Here is a 19,805-nt window from a genome sequence, read left to right on the forward strand (position 1 = left end):
GATGCCATTGATAGTGTGAGAATTCAGTGGAGATGAATGAGAGTTCTGGGAACGTTGTGGTGCTACACTTAGTTGCAGAGACATTGAGGGGTGAGGCCATTGGAGAATTTATACACAGAGATGTGAATTCTATATTGGAGGCACTGGGGAATCGGATGCCAAGTAGGTCACTGAGGATAGGCAGAATAGATGAATAAGACCTGTGACAGAATAGGATATGAGTAGTAGGGATTTGAATGACCTACGGTTAATGGAAGGTGGATGATGGGAGGTCAGCCAGGACAGCATTGCAATGGTCATATCCGGAGGCCATGGCTGAAGGTTTTAGCAGCAATTCAGCTGATGTAGTGGAGTGCTGGGCAATACTAAGAGAGCCAAGGTATGATTTGGTGATTAGCGTCGAACCAACACTGGGGCCATTTTTGCAAGGCAGGTGATGGAAAGTTACAGCATGCCACATGGTGTCCGTATGAAGCAAGCTGGTGCCACAATATCAATGCAAGTGTCATGCTTAGCAAAGACTTTGTTTGCAAGTAAAGAGGGAAATGTGAAAAGAGGTGGTGATTATTGATCTGTTCATAGTATGCAAGGTATCGGGGTGGATGTTGTGAGTTGAGAAGGGGTTGACAAATTTATCTTCTGTAGCTATGGAATGGAGAATAGAGGAGGTAGAGTTGCTGCTCATAAAAGAGGCCCTGGGCTCTTCGGAGAATGTCAAGAAAGGCTCAGTGGATATCTGTGGATTAAGCTAAGCGGCATGCGAGCTTGGAACAATGGTAGAAGAGTAGCAAGCCAGAGGAGCAGTGTGGAGTTTGGATAAGGATTGTGAGATTTCAAAGTTCCTTCAGCATTAAACAAAATATAGCATAAAGGGATGTTGTGATGAGGAGGAGACAGTGGAGAAGGCGAGAGATGACCAAGAAACAGGAGTGGGGAAACAAATAAATTCAACCAGCTTGGATTCAGAAAGGCAGCTAAAATTCACAAACAAAGGCTGGCAGTAGCATTGTGGATAGCACAATCACTTCACAGCTCCAGGGTCCTAGGTTCGATTCCGGCTTGGGTCACTGTCTGTGCGGAGTCTGCACATCCTCCCCGTGTGTGCGTGGGCTTCCTCCGGGTGCTCCGGTTTCCTCCCACAGTCCAAAGATGTGCAGGTTAGGTGGATTGGCCATGATAAATTGCCCTTAGTGTTGGGTGGGGTTACTGGGTTATGGGGATAGGGTGGAGTTGTTGACCTTGGGTAGGGTGCTCTTTCCAAGAGCCGGTGCAGACTTGATGGGCTGAATGGCCTCCTTCTGCACTGTAAATTCTATGAATAGGGTATATTGTAGAAAATGTTACAGCTCTGGAAGGAGACACTACTCATAATTGCTGTGAAATCATTAGACTAATTACAATTGGAAAAGAGTAAAAGGGCTGGAAACTGGGTCTATTTTGGTTCTACCATGCCTGCTAAAACCTATTTGCTGTGTCGGAATTTGGCAGTCTCATACAAAGCACACTGCAATCATCTTAGATTATTGCCATTAATTCAATTTTGTAAAGAAATTGTATATCAGTAAGCAGAAGCTTTTTCTGTATGAGCCACTTCAGCACTGGTGATACTGTTTGTTACATACTGCATTTTACTAGCAACACTAGAACTAGTGAAATAATTGGACTGCTTGCATGGAGAAACTTGAACTTCTCAAGCTAGTCTAAATAGTTACCAAAAGCTGGGGGGGGGGGGCGGGGGGGGGGGGGGGGGGGATGACTATCTGTTTAACAGCTGCAACACTGTGGACTTTCAAAAATGTGACCTGGATTTAAATTCTATTTTTGTCTGACATTTGCATTCAGGATTTCCCTTCGGAGTGAATTTGCCAGATTCATCGTTCCACAGAACGAAAGGTGGGAGGAGCGGCCTTGTCTTAGCTAATCTACTTTCATGACTGAAACTGATATTGACAGCATTTTAGGCAATGTCTATAAATTTCATTATCGTATCCTCCAAAACAAAACAGAGTAAAATAATATTTGCTTTGGGGAGAATGGAGAAAAGAAATAGGATAAACCACAAAGCGAAATTTATTTGAAAAAACAACCATTGTTGTCAAAATTACACTGTTGCGGTGCATCACACGTTTATCATGAGGAGAAATAATAAATGGATATGTACATATATATATTATATATTTTGTTTTTTCTCTCAGATATATCACACCCTCTGGTATAATATTTAAAAATTGTGGTTCTTTCTTTAATGCAGAGTATTTTACTTTTTCATTTACATTTTAAAGGATTTTCCAAGCTTAGTCTTACATAAAGAATTAATACAGCAAATTAAATCATTATTATACAATTGAAACATATAGCAATTCTTAAGAATTCTCCAAAAGCTCAAGCATTCATATAACCAGTGTCATGATAGGGAAATACTGGGAATCTGCGTCCAGAAATGGGACCAGGATTAAACAGATTGAGGGGAAGGACTGTTAGCAGCAGAGTCAGAGGGATATGCCCACAGTCTGAGTTACCTCGTCCCATTCAGACTTAACCTCCATAGTGGGAATCCACATGATGCCTTGGTTCAGCCAGGATGATCCACTCAAGATCTTTGTCATTTGGAACAACCTTGTTTGACCAGCCATTATCCCATCACAGAGCTGGATAATCTACTTGTCCATCAGTGGAAGGTTAGCTGCATATAAATGGCATAGCTCTGTTCTTTTGTATAAACGGGAATGGACAATCAGCCAAGATAACGGTAGTAGGTTCAAATCTGGAAACTCAGAAGAACTTTTGTCTTAGGTGTTGGTGGAGCTTAGAGAGAGTGAGGAAGAAATGCTGTTTTGAACAGTTACAGTGAAAGGCTATGGAAGTCGACCAAAGAGATCATGAAAGTTGCCACCGAGGCAAGCTTTGGAAAAGGGTTCTGAACAAATGTCCCTAACAGAAGAAAAATTGCTTTGGAAATGCATGTATTGCCTTTGTCTGATTGTGTAAGTGGAACGAGCACTGCATATTCATGCACAGTGTTGTTTAATGGGAACTAGTGGGTTAAGGTTAAGAAACTGCATATAATCTGTTAGTGTTGGAGATGAAGTATAAGTTTAAATAATGTTTTCTTTTCTTTTGTTTTAAGAAAGTTTGTTTTTAAAATAACCAAGTCCTTCCTATTTCTTATATTATCATTCTTAGAAATAATCGATCTTTCCGCACCGCATTAAAACTTTAAAAAGTCATGACATCTGGTCCAATCTCTTAGCCACTGTTGAGAGCTGACCAGGAGCCCTCAACACCAGGGACTGCTCTTCTGAGAACTGATGTTTTCATTTAAACTTGTGACTGCTTGCAGCTGCTTGTTGGTCAAATCAAAACATTCCTCATGTTTTTTGATAAAATATGATCTTTCCAAAGTACTGACCTAAGTTTGAAACAACAGAAGAATGTTTGGAAGGATCTACACTATTTTTAAGCTTGTTGAGAAGTTGTCAGCCCAGCAACAGTAAGTCTTTGAAATGCATCACCGAGCCTCTGCATTTTTAAAGACAAAGAAACAATTTTTTTTTTTTTCTTTTTTTAAATTTAGATTACCCAATTATTTTTTCCAATTAAGGGGCAATTTAGCATGTCCAATCCACCTACTCTGCACATTTTTGGGTTGTGGGGGCGAAACCCACGCAGACACGGGGAGAATGTGCAAACTCCACACGGACAGTGACCCAGAGCCGGGATCGAACCTGGGACCTCAGCGCCGTGACAAAGAAGCAATTTAACTATTCACAGGATAATTGTGTTCAAACTCTATAATACATTTTTTAAGAGATGCTGCTTCTCCTGATGAATGCAACTTAAGTGCTAGTGTGTCTCTTGAATTAGTCTAGTTACAGTAAATGAGAAGGCATGACACAAACTAGTAGTTTTCATGTAATATTTCAGCCAGGTGTTATAAATTGATGTTTATTTAATATAAGAAGTGCTATTAATGGCTGTTGGGATATATTTGAAATTTATAATATTCCAATAGATACTGAATATCTTTCCTCTGGTTAAAAATAAATACACTTTCTAAGATAAGCATTCTTAAAATGTATTTATATTTTTTGTAATACTTCCATGTTATATTTGGGACACTTGGTTACAGCTGCATTGTAATTATATCATAGATTTTCATCTTGCCAAAATCAATTATGTTTTATTTTCAAGTAAAGCCTCTTATTATTGTAATTAGTCATTTTATAAGAGCTGACCTTACCCCCTTGTCAAATTTATAAATTCCTGCAGGTTCCATTACTTGGTTCAAATCAAATTTCAGAAACTGTATTATTAACACCTTTTGAATTCGTGTTTTTTATTTATATGGTTTGTATTCCATTTTCTATTTGATATTTTACTTTTCATTCATATTAATCACATTGATCACATGCTTGGAATGGTCAGTGCAGAACATGCTTATTGTCAACGTTCCACCATTAATGCACAATAGTGAGCCAAACGATTTGACTGAGATTGGGGAGTCGCTGGGTGGAGAGCCCCCTGGACACCATTTATCATGAGCCTATTTTGCTGCAGTACCATTGCATTAATTGGAAGAAACAGAAATCTAAAATAATTTTCTGAAATTTCTGTGTTTTAATTTAGGCATATTAACTGTGATAGGAAATTTGTATTTTACTAATAATAATCTTTATTGTCACAAGTAGGCATACATCAACACTGCAATGAAGTTACTGTGAAAAGCCCCTCGTCGCCACATTCCAGCACCTGTTCGGATACACAGAGGGAGAATTCAGAATGTCCAAATTACCAAACAGCACGTCTTTCTGGACTTGTGGGAGGAAACCGGAACACCCAGAGGAAACCCACGCAGACACAGGGAGAACGTGCAGACTCCGACACAGACAGTGACCCAAGTTGGTATCAAATCTGGGACCTGGTGCTGTGAAGCAACAGTGCTAACCACTTTGCTACAGTGCCGCCCGAGGTAGGTGTTGTGGAATATTTATGTATAATATTCACTTGAGTTAATATAACCCGGAAAGCAATGACATCAATGAAGTATGAAAGTTGCAAGATTGTTTGTTCATGTACTTTAAAATACTAAATACCTTCCTCATGGAGGCATCAAAACCTCCAGTTCGATTATGTTTGATTCCCTTGACTTGTAAATGTCTGACATCTCAAAAGCACTTGTCTGATGTGATATCAAGCCTTGAAACCACTGATCGAAGTTGCACTTTGTGGAGTGGATAATTTGTTAGTATGTTGACACTTATTGATAGTTCCATGATGTATGCAGTAATGATCCATGTTACTTGGAGTTATATAAAGCAGTTATATGGTAATGTTGATAGCTGTTCCAGCAGAACATTTAAGCTATTTCCTTTCATTAGAGAATAGCACATTTCTATAGCTGAGGTATATAATTGAAAGTTTCCCAAAGGGCTTTGTAATCAGCCAAGTCAATAGGTTTATAAAGCAGAACGAGCATTGTTTCATTTGTGAGGGTGATCTCACTGTGGTTTAGAACTGACAGCTGTTTTTTTTTAATGGGGTTATTGTTAGGGTGTTAATCACTAGACCATGACAAGCAGCTTTTTCCACAAACCACCCAATTACCACCCAAGTGGGATACAGCATTTCCTTTTGACATTTGCCTGACTTCTGCCAGTGGGAAGTCACTTTATCAAAACTCAACCTTGAAAATCACAGTTTGTCCCTGAACAACAATAAATAATGCTCTTAGTACACCAAGTGGATGATTGTTCAGATATGTTGTTCAGAAAATTGGAACAGGATAACTCTCAGCTCTACAAAAAATAACTTTGATTCATATATGTAATTTTAATGTAATAAAACGTTATTCTTTCCACTGCTTTTGTGTTCTTATGCTGTGTGTGTGACTGAGCTCCAGTTAAACATTGGTAACACGGAAAGATCGTCAGTCCATCCCACAAAATTTGTGTTCTTCCCACTGATTCTATTGCCAACCCCACCATCTTACCCCACAACCATTGTCTCAGGTTGACTCACTCTTTGTCCCTTGATGAATTCTGGTCCATTCACCGATGTTTAACCTCAACACTTCTACTGGTCTGTTAAACTTGGGATAGTCTGTTTCTGCTAGCTATCAAACTAAATGTCCAAGGATAGATATATCACAGGCTGAAACAGACCTGTCAATAGGCAATATCTTCTGGGTCAACAACAATTTAATTTATATTGTGCCTTTAATACAATAAAATGTCTCGGGGCATTTCACAGGGGCATTATCAAATAACATATGACATCAAGCCACATGAGATATTAGGGCATGTGGCCAAAATCTTGGGTAAAGTGATAGGTTTTAAGGTGTATCATAAGGTGATGTAAAGCGATGAAAATGCTTCATGATTGTGTGGGCATGAGGTATCATGGACATGAATAAGATAGTGCTAATTTCAGTAATGGTGATTATGAAACTATTGGATTGTCGTTAAAACCTATCTTGTTCATTAATGTCGATTAGAGAAGGAAATCAGCTGCCCTTGCTTGGTTTAGCCTACATGTGACTCCAGACCCAAAGCAATATGGTTGATTCTCAGCTGCCTTCTGAAATGGCCTAGCAAGCCACTCAGTTGTACTAAACAGATACAGATAAATCAAGAAGAAATACTACTAATGGCAGTTCAAGAATATGGCTCATCACTACTTCTCAATTAAGGACAAATAGAGATGAGAACCAATGCTGGCTTTGCCAGCAATGCTCCCCTCCCATGAAAGTATAAATAAAAAAGAACAAAAGTTCAGCTTGGGTCAGATATGACACCAAAATTCTGAACAGTCTGGTTCAGCTCAAACTGCTGCCAGGGAGTGGAATGGAGATGGTGACACAGCTAAGGACAATGGCTTTGGTCTTTCTAATATTTAATTGGAGTAAATCTCTTCCAGTAGTTGATCGGGTAAACAGCCTGACAACTTGGAGACGAAGGATGCGATTAAAAGGAAACATTTCTAAGTCATTTTGGGCACGATTGGCGGGGTGTTTCTCAATGGCTGTGTTGATGAGATCACGGCCCATATCTAACGACACTTAGTGGTGGAACTGAGCCCAACAAGCTCTCACCATTACTGGCTGTCTCGCCTCTGATTCATTAGAATCACGCCTCAGTGTCTCACCGCTAACAAGGGGGAGCTGCTTTTAAAGCTCCCCACCACTAACTCCCAGTCAACACACAAGCATGGCAGTGCGCAAATATGCTCCTTGATATGGGGATGCCAACCTCACAAGGCTTCTCTACACTGTGAATGTGAAATGGGGTATTCTGGTCCCCTGAAGGGTTCGGAGGACCAGCAGCAGTGCAACCAATACATCCTGGGAGGAAGCGGCAGTGGCTATCTGTGCAGGCCGCATAACCAGGAGGAACAGCATCCAATGTTGGAAGAAGACCAACAATCTCCACTGAGTTGCAAGAGTAAGTTACCACCTCTCTCCTGGCATCGATTCCGCTTGCCACCCCTGAAATTCACAACCCCCTCCTCCCACAAATCACTGGCTGACATCTCACACCCTCCCCACATCAGATCTTTGTGCTTGTTCCTCAGAACCCCCTGGCACCCACGAGCAGAACCCCTTCATGTTCAGGTGCAGCCCACACATGCTAGCTGCTATAGACCTCCCTACCCCAACCCTTCAAGTGTGCAGCTCACAATGCCTTCTTACTTGGCCCCTGCAGGAGAAGATAGCCCATAATAAGCGGAAAAGGCCATGACAAGGGGAAGAGTACCAGAGATCAGAGACCTCACCCCTATGAGGAACAGGCCCTGGAGATAGCAGGGTTGTCTCAGGAGAGAGGAGTCACTGACAACGAGGTTGGGCTGCGCCGCAGAGGTAAAGATCCACTGCCCCTTCACTCAGATGACCTGTCTAAAGTGAGTTGCTCATGTCAGTCAAAATGGTCCTTCCTTCTCACTAACCACTTGTCCATTCTCTCGCAGGATCTCCACCGCGCCACACAAGATACCTCCTTGGAGGAGTGCTCCGAGGAGACCACTATTGAGGTGTCACAGCTTTCACCCTCCACCTTCTAGTAGCGCAGAGCCACATGCTTTGGTAGATGACATTAGTGGACAGGCTTCTGGGGCACAATCTGGCAAGCACCATACCTTTGCTGATGCACATCGGGTGGAGGCTGGAACATCCAAGGACGTCAGCAGTCGGCAATCTGCTGGATTCAAGGATTCAGCTGAATCCCAGTCAGATTGCCGAGCCTCTGGACAAGGTTATCCCAGAGATGATGCAGATTACAGGACAGGGTCGTGAGATTTAGGAGCGGGTGTCAGTGACATTCCAGCGAGTGCATAGCCGATTGGAGGTGTCCCAAAGGCTAAGGCCACAGGAGATGATGCCGACAATGCGAGGCACCGAGGCTAACACTGCTAGGGTGGTAACTGCAGTGGAAAGCCTGCAGCACGAGGTCAGCGTCTTGAGTGATCCTGTGTAAGGCATGGCTCAGCCTGTGACGACCATGGCTGAGGGCCTCGACATCACATCCCAGTCACTGAGGGACATATCCTAGATGCAGGTGGACATTGCTGGGCAGTGCAGAGCGTGGCCCAGTCACTGCAGCATCGCTGAGGGCTTCAACACCATGTTGCAGACAATGGGGAACCCCCAAGGCTGGCTAAGCCAGATGGGTCCGAGGCCTCTGGAGCTCACTCCAGCTGCCCCGCCATCCCATGGAGACACCCAGGGCCCTATGGACACTATCAGGGCGAACGAAGAGCTGGAAGCCAACCCAGGACCTGCCACCAAGGAGACAAAAGCCATCTCCAATTCCTCCAAATCCCCCCCACCCCTCCTGACACCGGCAGATCACAAGGGCAGTGGGCAGATAAGGGTGGTACGGCGATGCCAGTGACACCGGTAAGTCAGGCCCTATCTTCCGTCTCCAGGCCCTCCAGAGGATGTCCGCAAAAATGACAGGGTGTGGAAGGCAGGAGGCTGCCTCCACTGATGTGCATCCTGGGGTCACACCTAGACATAGCACTAGACCACGTAAGGTCAAGAAGAGAGAGGATCACTGAGTGGGCACTAGGCCGGGACAGTCACCATGTGTAACTAGGGGAAATGGAAATGTCCAATGCTCCCTTTGAAAACATGCCACACCTGATACATGTGCAGCCTATGTCATGTTCATCTTCACTGCTGGCCTGCCTGGGCACAGGGCTCCAAAATCAAATACCCCCGTTGCAGACGTAGTTCAGAGGATGGGTGCGAGCGCACTGTCTGCAGAAAGACATAGAACGTAGAACAGTACAGCACAGAACAGGCCCTTCGGCCCTCGATGTTGTGCCGAGCAATGATCACCCTACTCAAACCCACGTATCCACCCTATACCCGTGACCCAACAACAACACCCCCCCTAACCTTACTTTTTAGGACAGTACGGGCAATTTAGCATGGCCAATCCACCTAACCCGCACATCTTTGGACTGTGGGAAGAAACCGGAGCACCCGGAGGAAACCCACGCACACACGGGGAGGACGTGCAGACTCCGCACAGACAGTGACCCAGCCGGGAATCGAACCTGGGATCCTGGAGCTATGAAGCATTTATGCTAACCACCATGCTACCGTGCTGCCAGACAGGTGTCAGACTTTGGTTAAAACTGAGCAGCACCAGAGCTTGCCTCACAGCGAGTAGTTATCACTCTCCTGCCTTGTATATTGACCCACTGACAATGTCGACAAAGGCCCATCACCCTGGGGTGATGCTACACAGATCCTGGGAGGGTGGGACAGGGTAATTGGAGCTTCTGGGATGGTGTGAAGGGGGTGGGTGGGTCAGGGAATGGGGGAAGGGAGTGGTAGGAGGGATTGGGAGGAGAGGGGTGAGGTGATGGACAAAGCCTCATCCTATGAGGTGGGCGAGAATGAGGGCCACCCTGGTCCTCCAAGCATGCCAGACTCTTGCCATCATCTGTCCTCCATCCTCACCCCGCACCTACAATTAGTTATGGGTCCTTCCTGGGCTCCTCATCCCATCCTCCTCAGACGAGGCCGCATGTACCTCCTCTTCCTCTGGCATGTCACCCAGCTGCTGTGCCAGGTTGTGGAGGGCACAGCAAAACACAACAAAAGGCAGATCCTCTGGGGGGTTTACTGCTGTGCACCATCAGAGCTGTCCAGGCATCAGAACCTAATTTTGAGCCATGGCAGCACGGGTCTCCCCTCGGTCTCCGGCCTCCACACTGGCATCATCGGCCAGGATCTCAACCGTTACGCCTTTATCCCTCAATAGCCAACTTTTCATCCTGGACTGGTCCTCAAAGGCTCCGGGGATCTCCGTGTGTCCCAGGATGTACTGTCATGCACGAACCCTGGCATGATCTGAAGGTGCTGGTCACACGCAATCTGAACATTCAGAGAGTGGAACCCTGTCCTGTTAACGAAGGGCACTCCCTGAATCACGATGGTCTGCAAGGTGACATGACACCTGGACCTGGAGCATCCTGACGATGGAGGAGAATTCTGCCGCCCGGGCATCATTTTGGGCTTGGTCCAGCTCAAAGTTAATATATTCTGATATCCGGGCATACAGAGTATCCATGATCTCATGGATACACTTGTGGGCTGTAGCTTGTGATATGCCACACATGTACCCGCTCGAACACCAGGAGAATCGGTTCCACAGCGGTTCAGAGCTGCAGTGACCTTCCTGGCCACCAAGTGCGGGTCTCCTCTTCCTCCTCTCGGTGCCATGTCCATGAGCATGTCACACAGGTGCCGCACTGTCTCTTCGTTGACGGCGGCACATGCTGTCTGGCATTTCCTCGAAAGACCAACGATAACTGTGCACCTTGGGCCGTCGCTGGTGTTCCCCTCTGGGTTCCCCCTCAACCTGATGGGTGGCTGGGCCTTCAGGCTGTGCGGCTGACCCCAGCACGTGGGGTGTCATCTTCCAGCCTGCGCCAATGCTGTTGCCACCGCCTTTGGCTTTCGGCTGCCACCAGCACCGTGAGGGCAGCCTCTGCAGGACCAACAACACCAGCTATAATGTTATATCTGTAAGGAATTGGAGAAGGAGAGAGACTGACAATCAGTTAGGGATTCCACTCCGGGAGCCTCAAATCCCCCAAGACTCCCTGACCCTTATGTGTCTCACCTTCTCTCAGAGTGCCATCCAGTGAGCCAGTTGTGTTGGAAAACCTCGCAATGCAAGCTCGCCCCCGGCCATAGCAGGAGCCCCTGGACCCCAGGGACGTTAGGGAGACTGTGCTCAGGTCTCTCCCCTGGTCCATACACTTGCTCGCGAGGATATCCCCAGCGCTGAATCCCAGCTCTTGAGTGTTTGATTGTTGGCTGCTGCTTCTAGAGCCAGCCAAGCTGTTCAGGCTTCAAAGTTTGATTGAAATGCAATGCAATAATCATCGTCTAAGGCATGACACGTGTACCCATGAGAGGCCATTTGAGAATATTTTGTTTATTAAACGGTCAATAGTAACAAAGATTTGAAAATCAACCACGTAACATTCCACATATCACACTAATCATCAAACAAGGAAATGTCACCGTTCCACATTAGCGCCAATACAAAGCTTTATCAGCTCATTTTCACAAAAAGGCCAAACACACGGTACCACCCCTCGCAGGTTCTTTAACAGAAACGGAGGGGAAGCCTGAGAATGTGTTATCATGTCATATCTTTTTAGTAGAAATGACATGTACAATGTGTTACTTGTTCCACGTATCAGTGCCATTCTCTAGCCAGGAGCTGCAGCTGTGCAGGCCCTCCCCATGTATCAGTCGCACCGGAACCAAATCCTGGCATCCACATATTCCACCAGTGCTCAATGTGCAGATGAACACCCTTGAGTTCAGTGTGTGTAACCTGCGGTGACATGCCAGTTACATACAGCACTAATCACGCCAGCAACAAAAGAATCACAAGTCGGCGAAAGCATTTCTTCCATGACATCACCAGTGGCCCATTTGGTTATGTCATGGACCAGGCCCCGCACCGTCTTCTTGCTTCAAACCGGATTGCCTTCTGGACTCGTGTGTTCCCCTGGCCCCGGTGTCCAGGATCCAGGTATCCTGGAAAAATTTGTCCTCCTTTCCGGCTACAGAAAAGGAAGGAAACAGCAACAGCAGCCTCCAGGCATTTTCAACCATCAGCAAGAGCAAGCAGCAAACACAACCTGCAGCTATGAAGTGCTCTCACAACTAACAAGGCCTAAACATTATTAGCAATAGCCGTCAGCTGTGAGGCTGGACGCTGCTCACAGTCAAAGGTAGTTAAAGTGACCAACAGCATGTGACCAAGAATAGGGACTGTATTGGAAGTTTTTGGAAGGACAGACAGGGTGCAGCTGTAGTTGCCCCCGTTATGGGTCTCCACAATATTTAAAGATGACTTGGAGGCCTCACAGACGAAAAGCCCCCACCCCGGCCCGGAGGCGACCCCCGATCTGCAACGCTTCAGCCCCTGACCAAGCCTAACCGCTCTGAGGGTTCCCCTCCCCGAGCATGCTCTTGAGCTGCATGCTGAAAAATGGAAATGACTACTCAGCCCCTCCGTTCTCCTCAGCAGCCGTTGTGCAGCTTCATGTTTTTAAAAGCAGTACAGGCAGTGCTATACGAAGTTCAAGTGATTTCTTGCTGGGGAGTGGTAAATTCCCGGGAGACCGTTAGATTTGACTTCAATCTCGCTAATGCGATGGAAATTAATGCAACTGCGGGTTAATGATATGTTCGCCATTTTTGGGCATGATCGGGAACTCTGGAGCAGGCCGGGTAGATAACAAACTTCGACTTTGGCCTTTCCCTCTATTTAAACATTGTGCCCAGATCCGTGCCGGGCGCACCATTGTGTTTACATCGTGCCCGATAGATATTATGCTCGTGTGTTAAAGTTTTTATGGGCAAAAGGACTTGGATCAGAATAAATCATGCCACGTAACAAGAATTTTTTAAAAGTCAGAAATTAGTGGCAGAAGGCCCACTGAGTTTTAGTTTTTCGATGTTTGCTGTTAAAATGAACGAACTTAGGCCAAGGTTCAGTGCAAATAACTAATGACTTTAAATAATGTAAATGAAGTGAGCACATAAAGATTGCAAACTTTTAGCGACTGCACGGTGGCACAGTGGTTAGCACTGCCGTCTCACAACACCAGGGACCCAGGTTCGATCCAGACCTCAGGTGACTGTGTGGAGTTTGTACATTCTCCCCATGTCTGCGTGAGTTTCTTCTGGGTGCTCCGGTTTCCTCCCAAAGATGTGCAGTTTAGGTGGATTGGCCATGCTAAATTGCCCCTTTGGGTTTGGTTGCTGGAATAGGGAAGGGGACTGGGCCTAGGTAGAGTGGTCTTTCAAAGGTTCGGTGCAAACTCAATGGACTGAATGGCCTCCTTCTACACTGCAGAGATTCTATCATTCCATGACTTTCACATTATACAAGGTGTCATTCACTTCATGCACATCGCATTGTCAATACTATATACCAAAACTGGAAAGGATTCTACTATCTCAACTTCCTATCGGCAGCAATTTGTGCAGGTCAATATCTAGTACTGTGGTGGTGGTCACGATACCTTAATTCTATGTTAGTTCACTGTGCCAGCTGCATTTGAGTCACCATGACAACCAAAGGGGGGCCTACCCAGTGATGCCATGGCTGGTGACCCGTTGCACAATCTATTCACACATGGGCAGCGTGCACATGGTTAAAAGTATGCTTCTATGCAATATGATGGTCTGCTGTAGGTCTGTTTCATGCTCACAACCCCGCAATTATGAGGGAACAGCCCTTGCCACAAGCAATATGATGAGCAGTGAAGGAGGTGGAGGAGGGAGGGAGAGAAGGGAGAAGAGGAAGAGCGAAGGCAACATAACAGTCTCTTTTTGCCCGACTTCCCCTGAAAGAGACATCCAAGTGTAATACCAATAACTATAACCCCAATTCCCCCATTCACCAAGGATGCTGGAGTGTAGCAGGGATGCAACGGAAAATGCTGTCTTCTGAGAGTGAACTGTGGCTTTGTGTTCTGTAGAGCCAATGTCACTTTCCTGGTGCAGCACTTCAGCAATCCGAGTAGTCTGTTGGAGGACAGATTGTTGGATTCTGATACCATGGAAGTCCCTTTGCATATTGTAACCCGTAGCCATGGTGGCCACGGTCTCACCTTGCATGGCAGCTAGCTGACCATGCTTAACAAGTAACCTGAACATGGCTTGAATTGGGTTGCTGCTGCTTATGCGGTACGGAAACTTCAACATCAGCCATCAAGACCCTACATCATGAATGTATGCAAATGTTTGCAAACATAGATAGCCATTACTTCCATGTTGGAATAGATGAACTCTAAGCTCTGCGCAAAGCCTTCAGCTAAGTTGGAGCTGGACTAATCCGTGATATTGATGGCACGCTTTCTAGCAGGTTTTCCACTGAAACCTGGATGTCATTATGCATACTCATCAGTGCTCTACTGTAGGAAGCCACATTGGAAACATTGCTATAGTCAAGGTCAATGAATGCCTTTTCAAATGCCATATCCGACCAATTGCATCATTAGTCACAGCCGTTGCTACAGTCTGCACATCCCGATCACTCACTTTTATCTCATTATATTAGCTTTATATCATTAGGACGCACACCTGCCAATCATATGCTTCACCTCATGCTCAGACATTTTTCACTGCTGCAACCCTCACACCCGTATTTCACAGGCTACACACACTGACAGCAATTCAACCACAACAGACCCATCAATCAGATAGATTGCATGATACTCACTGACACACTTCCCTTTCTCTTGCATGACGAGTTAGCACAAAACTGAAGACTGCAGGAGCTATAGCAAAACCTGTGTGTGCCCTTAACCATCGGTAAGCTGGCAATCAAGTGATGACGCTGTGTCTTTAGCATCACTGGCTGCCTGTTGTTCCTTCACTGCGGGGATTGGATTGGATTTGTTTATTTTCACATGTACCGAGGTACAGTGAAAAGTATTTTTCTGCGTGCAGCTCAAACAGATCATTCAGTACATTGGGCAAGTTGGACTTCTTGTGTATCTGAAAAGAAAAAGGCACGAGGGTAAGATCATGCCGCATAGTTTGGTGGGGTTGGGGTGTTGGGGGATGGGTGTTGGAGTAAGTAGGAAGTAAATGCTGACACCATCTTCAGCTTTTATTTGAATAAAGTGTAGAATGAAAGGGGAGTGGGATGTGAGAAAGAGGATTAGATATGAAGATACTATCATCTTCAATAATTTCAACCCGCTGCTGTCCTTGAAATCAGCAATGAGCGTTCCACTAATTTATAGCTTCATCTCCTTCCTCCCAGGAGGTAGAGGAACATTCAGACATGCCTGTTTCCCCCCACTTAGCTCCTGCTGTCTTCAATTTTGTGCTAACTTGTCCTGCAAGAGAAAGGGAAGTGTGTCAGTGAGTATCATGCAATCTATCTGATTGATGGGTGTGTCGTGGTTGAATTGCTGTCAGTGTCTGTAGCCTGTGAGATACGGGTGTGAGGGTTGCAGCAGTGAAAAATGTCTGAGCATGAGGTGAACATATAGAACATAGAACAGTACAGCACAGAACAGGCCCTTCGGCCCTCGATGTTGTGCCGAGCAATGATCACCCGACTCAAACCCACGTATCCACCCTATACCCGTAACCCAACAACCCCCCCCTTAACCTTACTTTTTAGGACACTACGGGCAATTTAGCATGGCCAATCCACCTAACCCGCACATCTTTGGACTGTGGGAGGAAACCGGAGCACCCGGAGGAAACCCACGCACACACGGGGAGAAAGTGCAGACTCCACACAGACAGTGACCCAGCCGGGAATCGAACCTGGGACCCTGGAGCTGTGAAGCATTTATGCTAACCACCATGCTACCGTGCTGATTGGTAGGTGTGAGTCCTAATGATATAGAGCTAATATAATGAGATAAAGGTGAGTGATAAGGATGTGCAGAATGTTGCTACGGCTGAGACTAATGATGCAGTTGGTAGGATATTTGAAAATGCATTCACTGACCTTGACCACTCATGTGTGGTCATTGAACTCTTGATCCCCTATGGATACATCTCTCCTCCTTTCCAACTCCTCCACCAAGTCTTTCACTGTGGTGTTCCAAAACTTGGAGCCTGCACTGCATCTGTTGTGCCATTTCCTCACTCTTTCCCTGACCAGATTCTCTTTAACCATTACTCCAAGCACTTATTCTATTCCTTTAAAAAAAAAAATTTAGAGTACCCAATTCACTTCTTCCAATTAAGGGGCAATTTAGCGTGTCCACACCACCTACTCTGCACATCTGTGGGTTGTTGGGGCGCAAGCCACGCAAACACGGGGAGAATGTGCAAACTCCACACGGACAGTGACCCAGAGCTGGGATTGAACCTGGGACCTCGGCGCTGAGGCAACAATGCTAACCATTGTGCCACCGTGCTGCCATTTCTATTCCTGAAACATTGCACTTCCCCTTTAAAGAGGTATAGGCTAGTTTTAAGCTGTGCTAGCCTGTCTCCATATTGGCCTCCCACTGCTGCATCCAGCTGATGACATGCACGGTTAACACTGGCTGGACGCGGAACTCATTCAAGCATGCAGCTAACTGTTAGGAATGTGGGTAATCAACAAGATTCACAGTGAATTTGATATGAAAATAAAATAACAGACAAGTAACTATCTGGCATCTAGAGGAATAATGGGATGCGATTTTCCCAATAATACGATTAACAGGAGTCTAGAGACATTGAGTGGCCATATCAGAAACAATATATGCCAGAGATCAGTGGGGCTAGACAAATGATAACTTCTAAAGCCAAGGAATTTGAGAGAGGTAGACAGCAGAATCCACAGAGTGGAATATCGAAGTGACTGAACAAAATAACTGGTAGCACCCTCATTGGGGAAGTTGGCCGGTTTTCCATCCAACTATCAGACAGGCCAGTTCCATCTGTGATTCGAGCCATGGAGGCCTGTTCCAGCTAATATTTAGAGCCAAGGCATATTGCAGATATTTTCCTTGAAAAGACACAGCTTTATGCCTCAACTGAATCAGGAAGAGATGTTTTCCTAGGCTGGTCACCAAAACGGTATTGTGTAGTAACTATTAACTGGATTTATATAGAGTTACTAAAATTGGTTATTGCTGAGTGCTGGGAATGTGGGTATATTTTGGGAACAAGAGGTAACTTCAGATAAAACAGTGTGTTTAGTTATTCTTATACTTAAGTGTCATGGTGTATATTCGTCTTTTGTTGTGTGTCTTTATCTTTTATTTTAATAAATATTCCTTGTTAACACAATGTCTGGATTACAAAGAACCAGTATTTCAAGTTACCCTTTGGGGTTTTGAGACGTTCTTGCAGATCATATCAGTGGGGTTCTTAATACTAAAATGTTGCTTCCATTGCTAACGCATTTCGCAATACTCATGCCGGTTTTAGAGGTGTATTCAATTCATACCCGTCAGAGTACAAGAGAACTAATACAAGGCGAGGGGCTGGATTCTTGCACCCTGCCCACCGAAATATCACCACAGGCAGGATGTGGGCCATGTAAAGGACCATTGACCTCGGGCAAGAATTTCCGGTCGCCAGGCGGTACAGCCGGAGTGTCCCACTCTTAGTAATCAAAGAGGAATGTGGAAATATGATGCAAAAATTGTGGAAATGTTTTTAAGCTACCAAGTAGAAGCTGTATTGAACATAAAGAAGTTTATTTGCAAAAAGCCACCTTTTAATGGTATAGATCCCTGAATCTGACTGATAATGGGCATAATTAAATATTGGCATGAAAAGACCATTAGCTATGAAACATGTTCTATCAAGAATCAGAATGCAACAGAAGTGTGGGTTTTCATACTAGAAGAATACATTGCTTGATTTAGAGCATCATGTATTTGATAGTGTACAAGAGACAAACGTTGAAGCAGCTTTAAGGAACTATGTGGAAATAGGAAGATCCAGGGGATCGCACCATATCTTTAGCTTTGTAATATGGCTATTACTTTTTTAAAAAATTATTTTTATTAAAGCTTTTTTCAATCAGGATTTTTACATAACAAAAAGTTTCTCAGTAAACGAAAAATATTTAACAAAACAAGGTGGCTGCTATCATTATACAAAACGAAAATACATGTTATATCAACAAGTCCCCCACCTGAGCCCCCCTCCCCCCAACCCCCCCCCTCCCTCCTGCGCAGTTAGTGCGCCAACATCCTACTTGCCTTCTCCCCATACTCGTAGACTGCCGCTTTCACTTTCCTCAACTGTGCCTCCGCCTGCCCCGTGGTCAGCAAATCGAACTCCGCCTGTAATCTCCAGCGCTCCTTTAGCAGCCCCCCGTCAGGGGCCTCCGCGTACTTCCTGTCCACCCTAAGTATCTCTCCCACCAGCCTCTCTCTCTCCGCCCTCTCCCTCTTCTCTCTGTGGGACCTAATGGAGATTAACTGCCCCCGATGACCACCTTCATAGCCTCCCAAACCGCTGCCGCTGTTACCTCCCCTGTATCATTCGTTGTCACATAATCCTGAATGCTCCTCCTTATCCTCCCACTCACCTCTTCATCCGCTAGCAGCCCCACATCCAGTATCCAGAGAGGGCGCTGCCCCCGCTCCGCCCCCAGTCATAGGTCCACCCAATGCAGGGCACGGTCCGAGACCCCAATGGCCGAATACTCAACCCACAGTCCATCCCCTGCAGTTTTCCTCTCCAGGCGATGCATCCTAAGTCTTGCCTCATCGCAACATAATTGCCTTTCCCCCAGCAATAACTCTTGCCCTGCGGTTTATACCTATACCTTTCCATCGCTAAAGTAAACGTAATCGAATTGTGGTCACTATCACCAAAATGCTCACCTACCTCCAAATCTAACACCTGTCCTGGTTTATTACCCAGTACCAAATCCAATATGGGCTCGCCTCTTGTTGGCCTATCTACATACTGCATCAGGAAACCCTCCTGCACACATTGGACAAAAACGGATCCATCTAAAGTACTCGAACTATAGTGTTTCCAGTCAATATTTGGAAAGTTAAAGTCCCCCATAACAACTACCCTGTTACTTTCGCTCCTATCCAGAATCATCTTTGCAATCCTTTCCTCTACATCTCTGGAACTTTTCGGAGGCCTATAGAAAACCCCTAACAGGGTGATCTCTCCTTTCCTGTTTCTTAACTCAGCCCATACTACCTCAGTATTCGAGTCCTCATCAAATGTCCTCTCAGCCACCGCAATACTGTCCTTGACTAACAGTGCCACCCCTCCCCCTCTCTTACCACCTTCCCTGAACTTACTGAAATATCTAAACCCCGGCACCTGCAACAACCATTCCTCGCCCTGCTCTATCCATGTCTCCGAAATGGCCACAACATCGAAGTCCCAGGTACTAACCCATGCCGCAAGCTCACCCACCTTATTCCGGATGCTCCTGGCATTGAAGTAGACGCACTTTAGACCACCTTCCTTCCTGCCGGTACACTCCTGCGACTTTGAAACCTTACTCATGACCTCACTACTCTCAGCTTCTTGTGTACTGGAGCTACAATTCAGGTTCCCAATCCCCTGCTGAACTAGTTTAAACCCTCCCGAAGAGCATTAGCAAACCTCCCCCCGAGGATATTAGTACCCCTCTGGTCCAGGTGTAGACCATCCCGTTTGTAGAGGTCCCACCTATCCCAGAATGAGCCCCGATTGTCCAGGAATCTGAAACCCTCCCTCCTGCACCATCCCTGCAGCCACGTGTTCAACTGCTCTCTCTCCCTATTCCTCGACTCGCTAGCACGTGGCACGGGTAACAACCCAGAGATAATAACTCTGT

The 19,805-nt window shown here is 45.6% G+C and overlaps 1 protein-coding gene across 2 annotated transcripts in view; it reads right to left on the reverse strand.

Moving 5' to 3' along the window:
• myoz2b (myozenin 2b) overlaps positions 1–19,805 on the reverse strand; it is a 59,214-nt gene that overhangs the window by 3,149 nt on the left and 36,260 nt on the right. Inside the window, exon 6 of one of the 2 annotated variants that reach the window (XM_038791851.1) lies at positions 11,591–12,090. The exons of the other annotated variant lie outside the window; for it this stretch is intronic. Coding sequence (XP_038647779.1) covers positions 11,964–12,090 — 127 coding nt within the window. The 3' untranslated portion in view covers positions 11,591–11,963. Of the gene's footprint in view, positions 1–11,590; positions 12,091–19,805 lie in introns of those variants that run through there. 2 annotated transcript variants of the gene reach the window in all.

Source organism: Scyliorhinus canicula, chromosome 3, assembly GCF_902713615.1.
Source record: "Scyliorhinus canicula chromosome 3, sScyCan1.1, whole genome shotgun sequence".
NCBI lineage: Eukaryota > Metazoa > Chordata > Chondrichthyes > Carcharhiniformes > Scyliorhinidae > Scyliorhinus > Scyliorhinus canicula.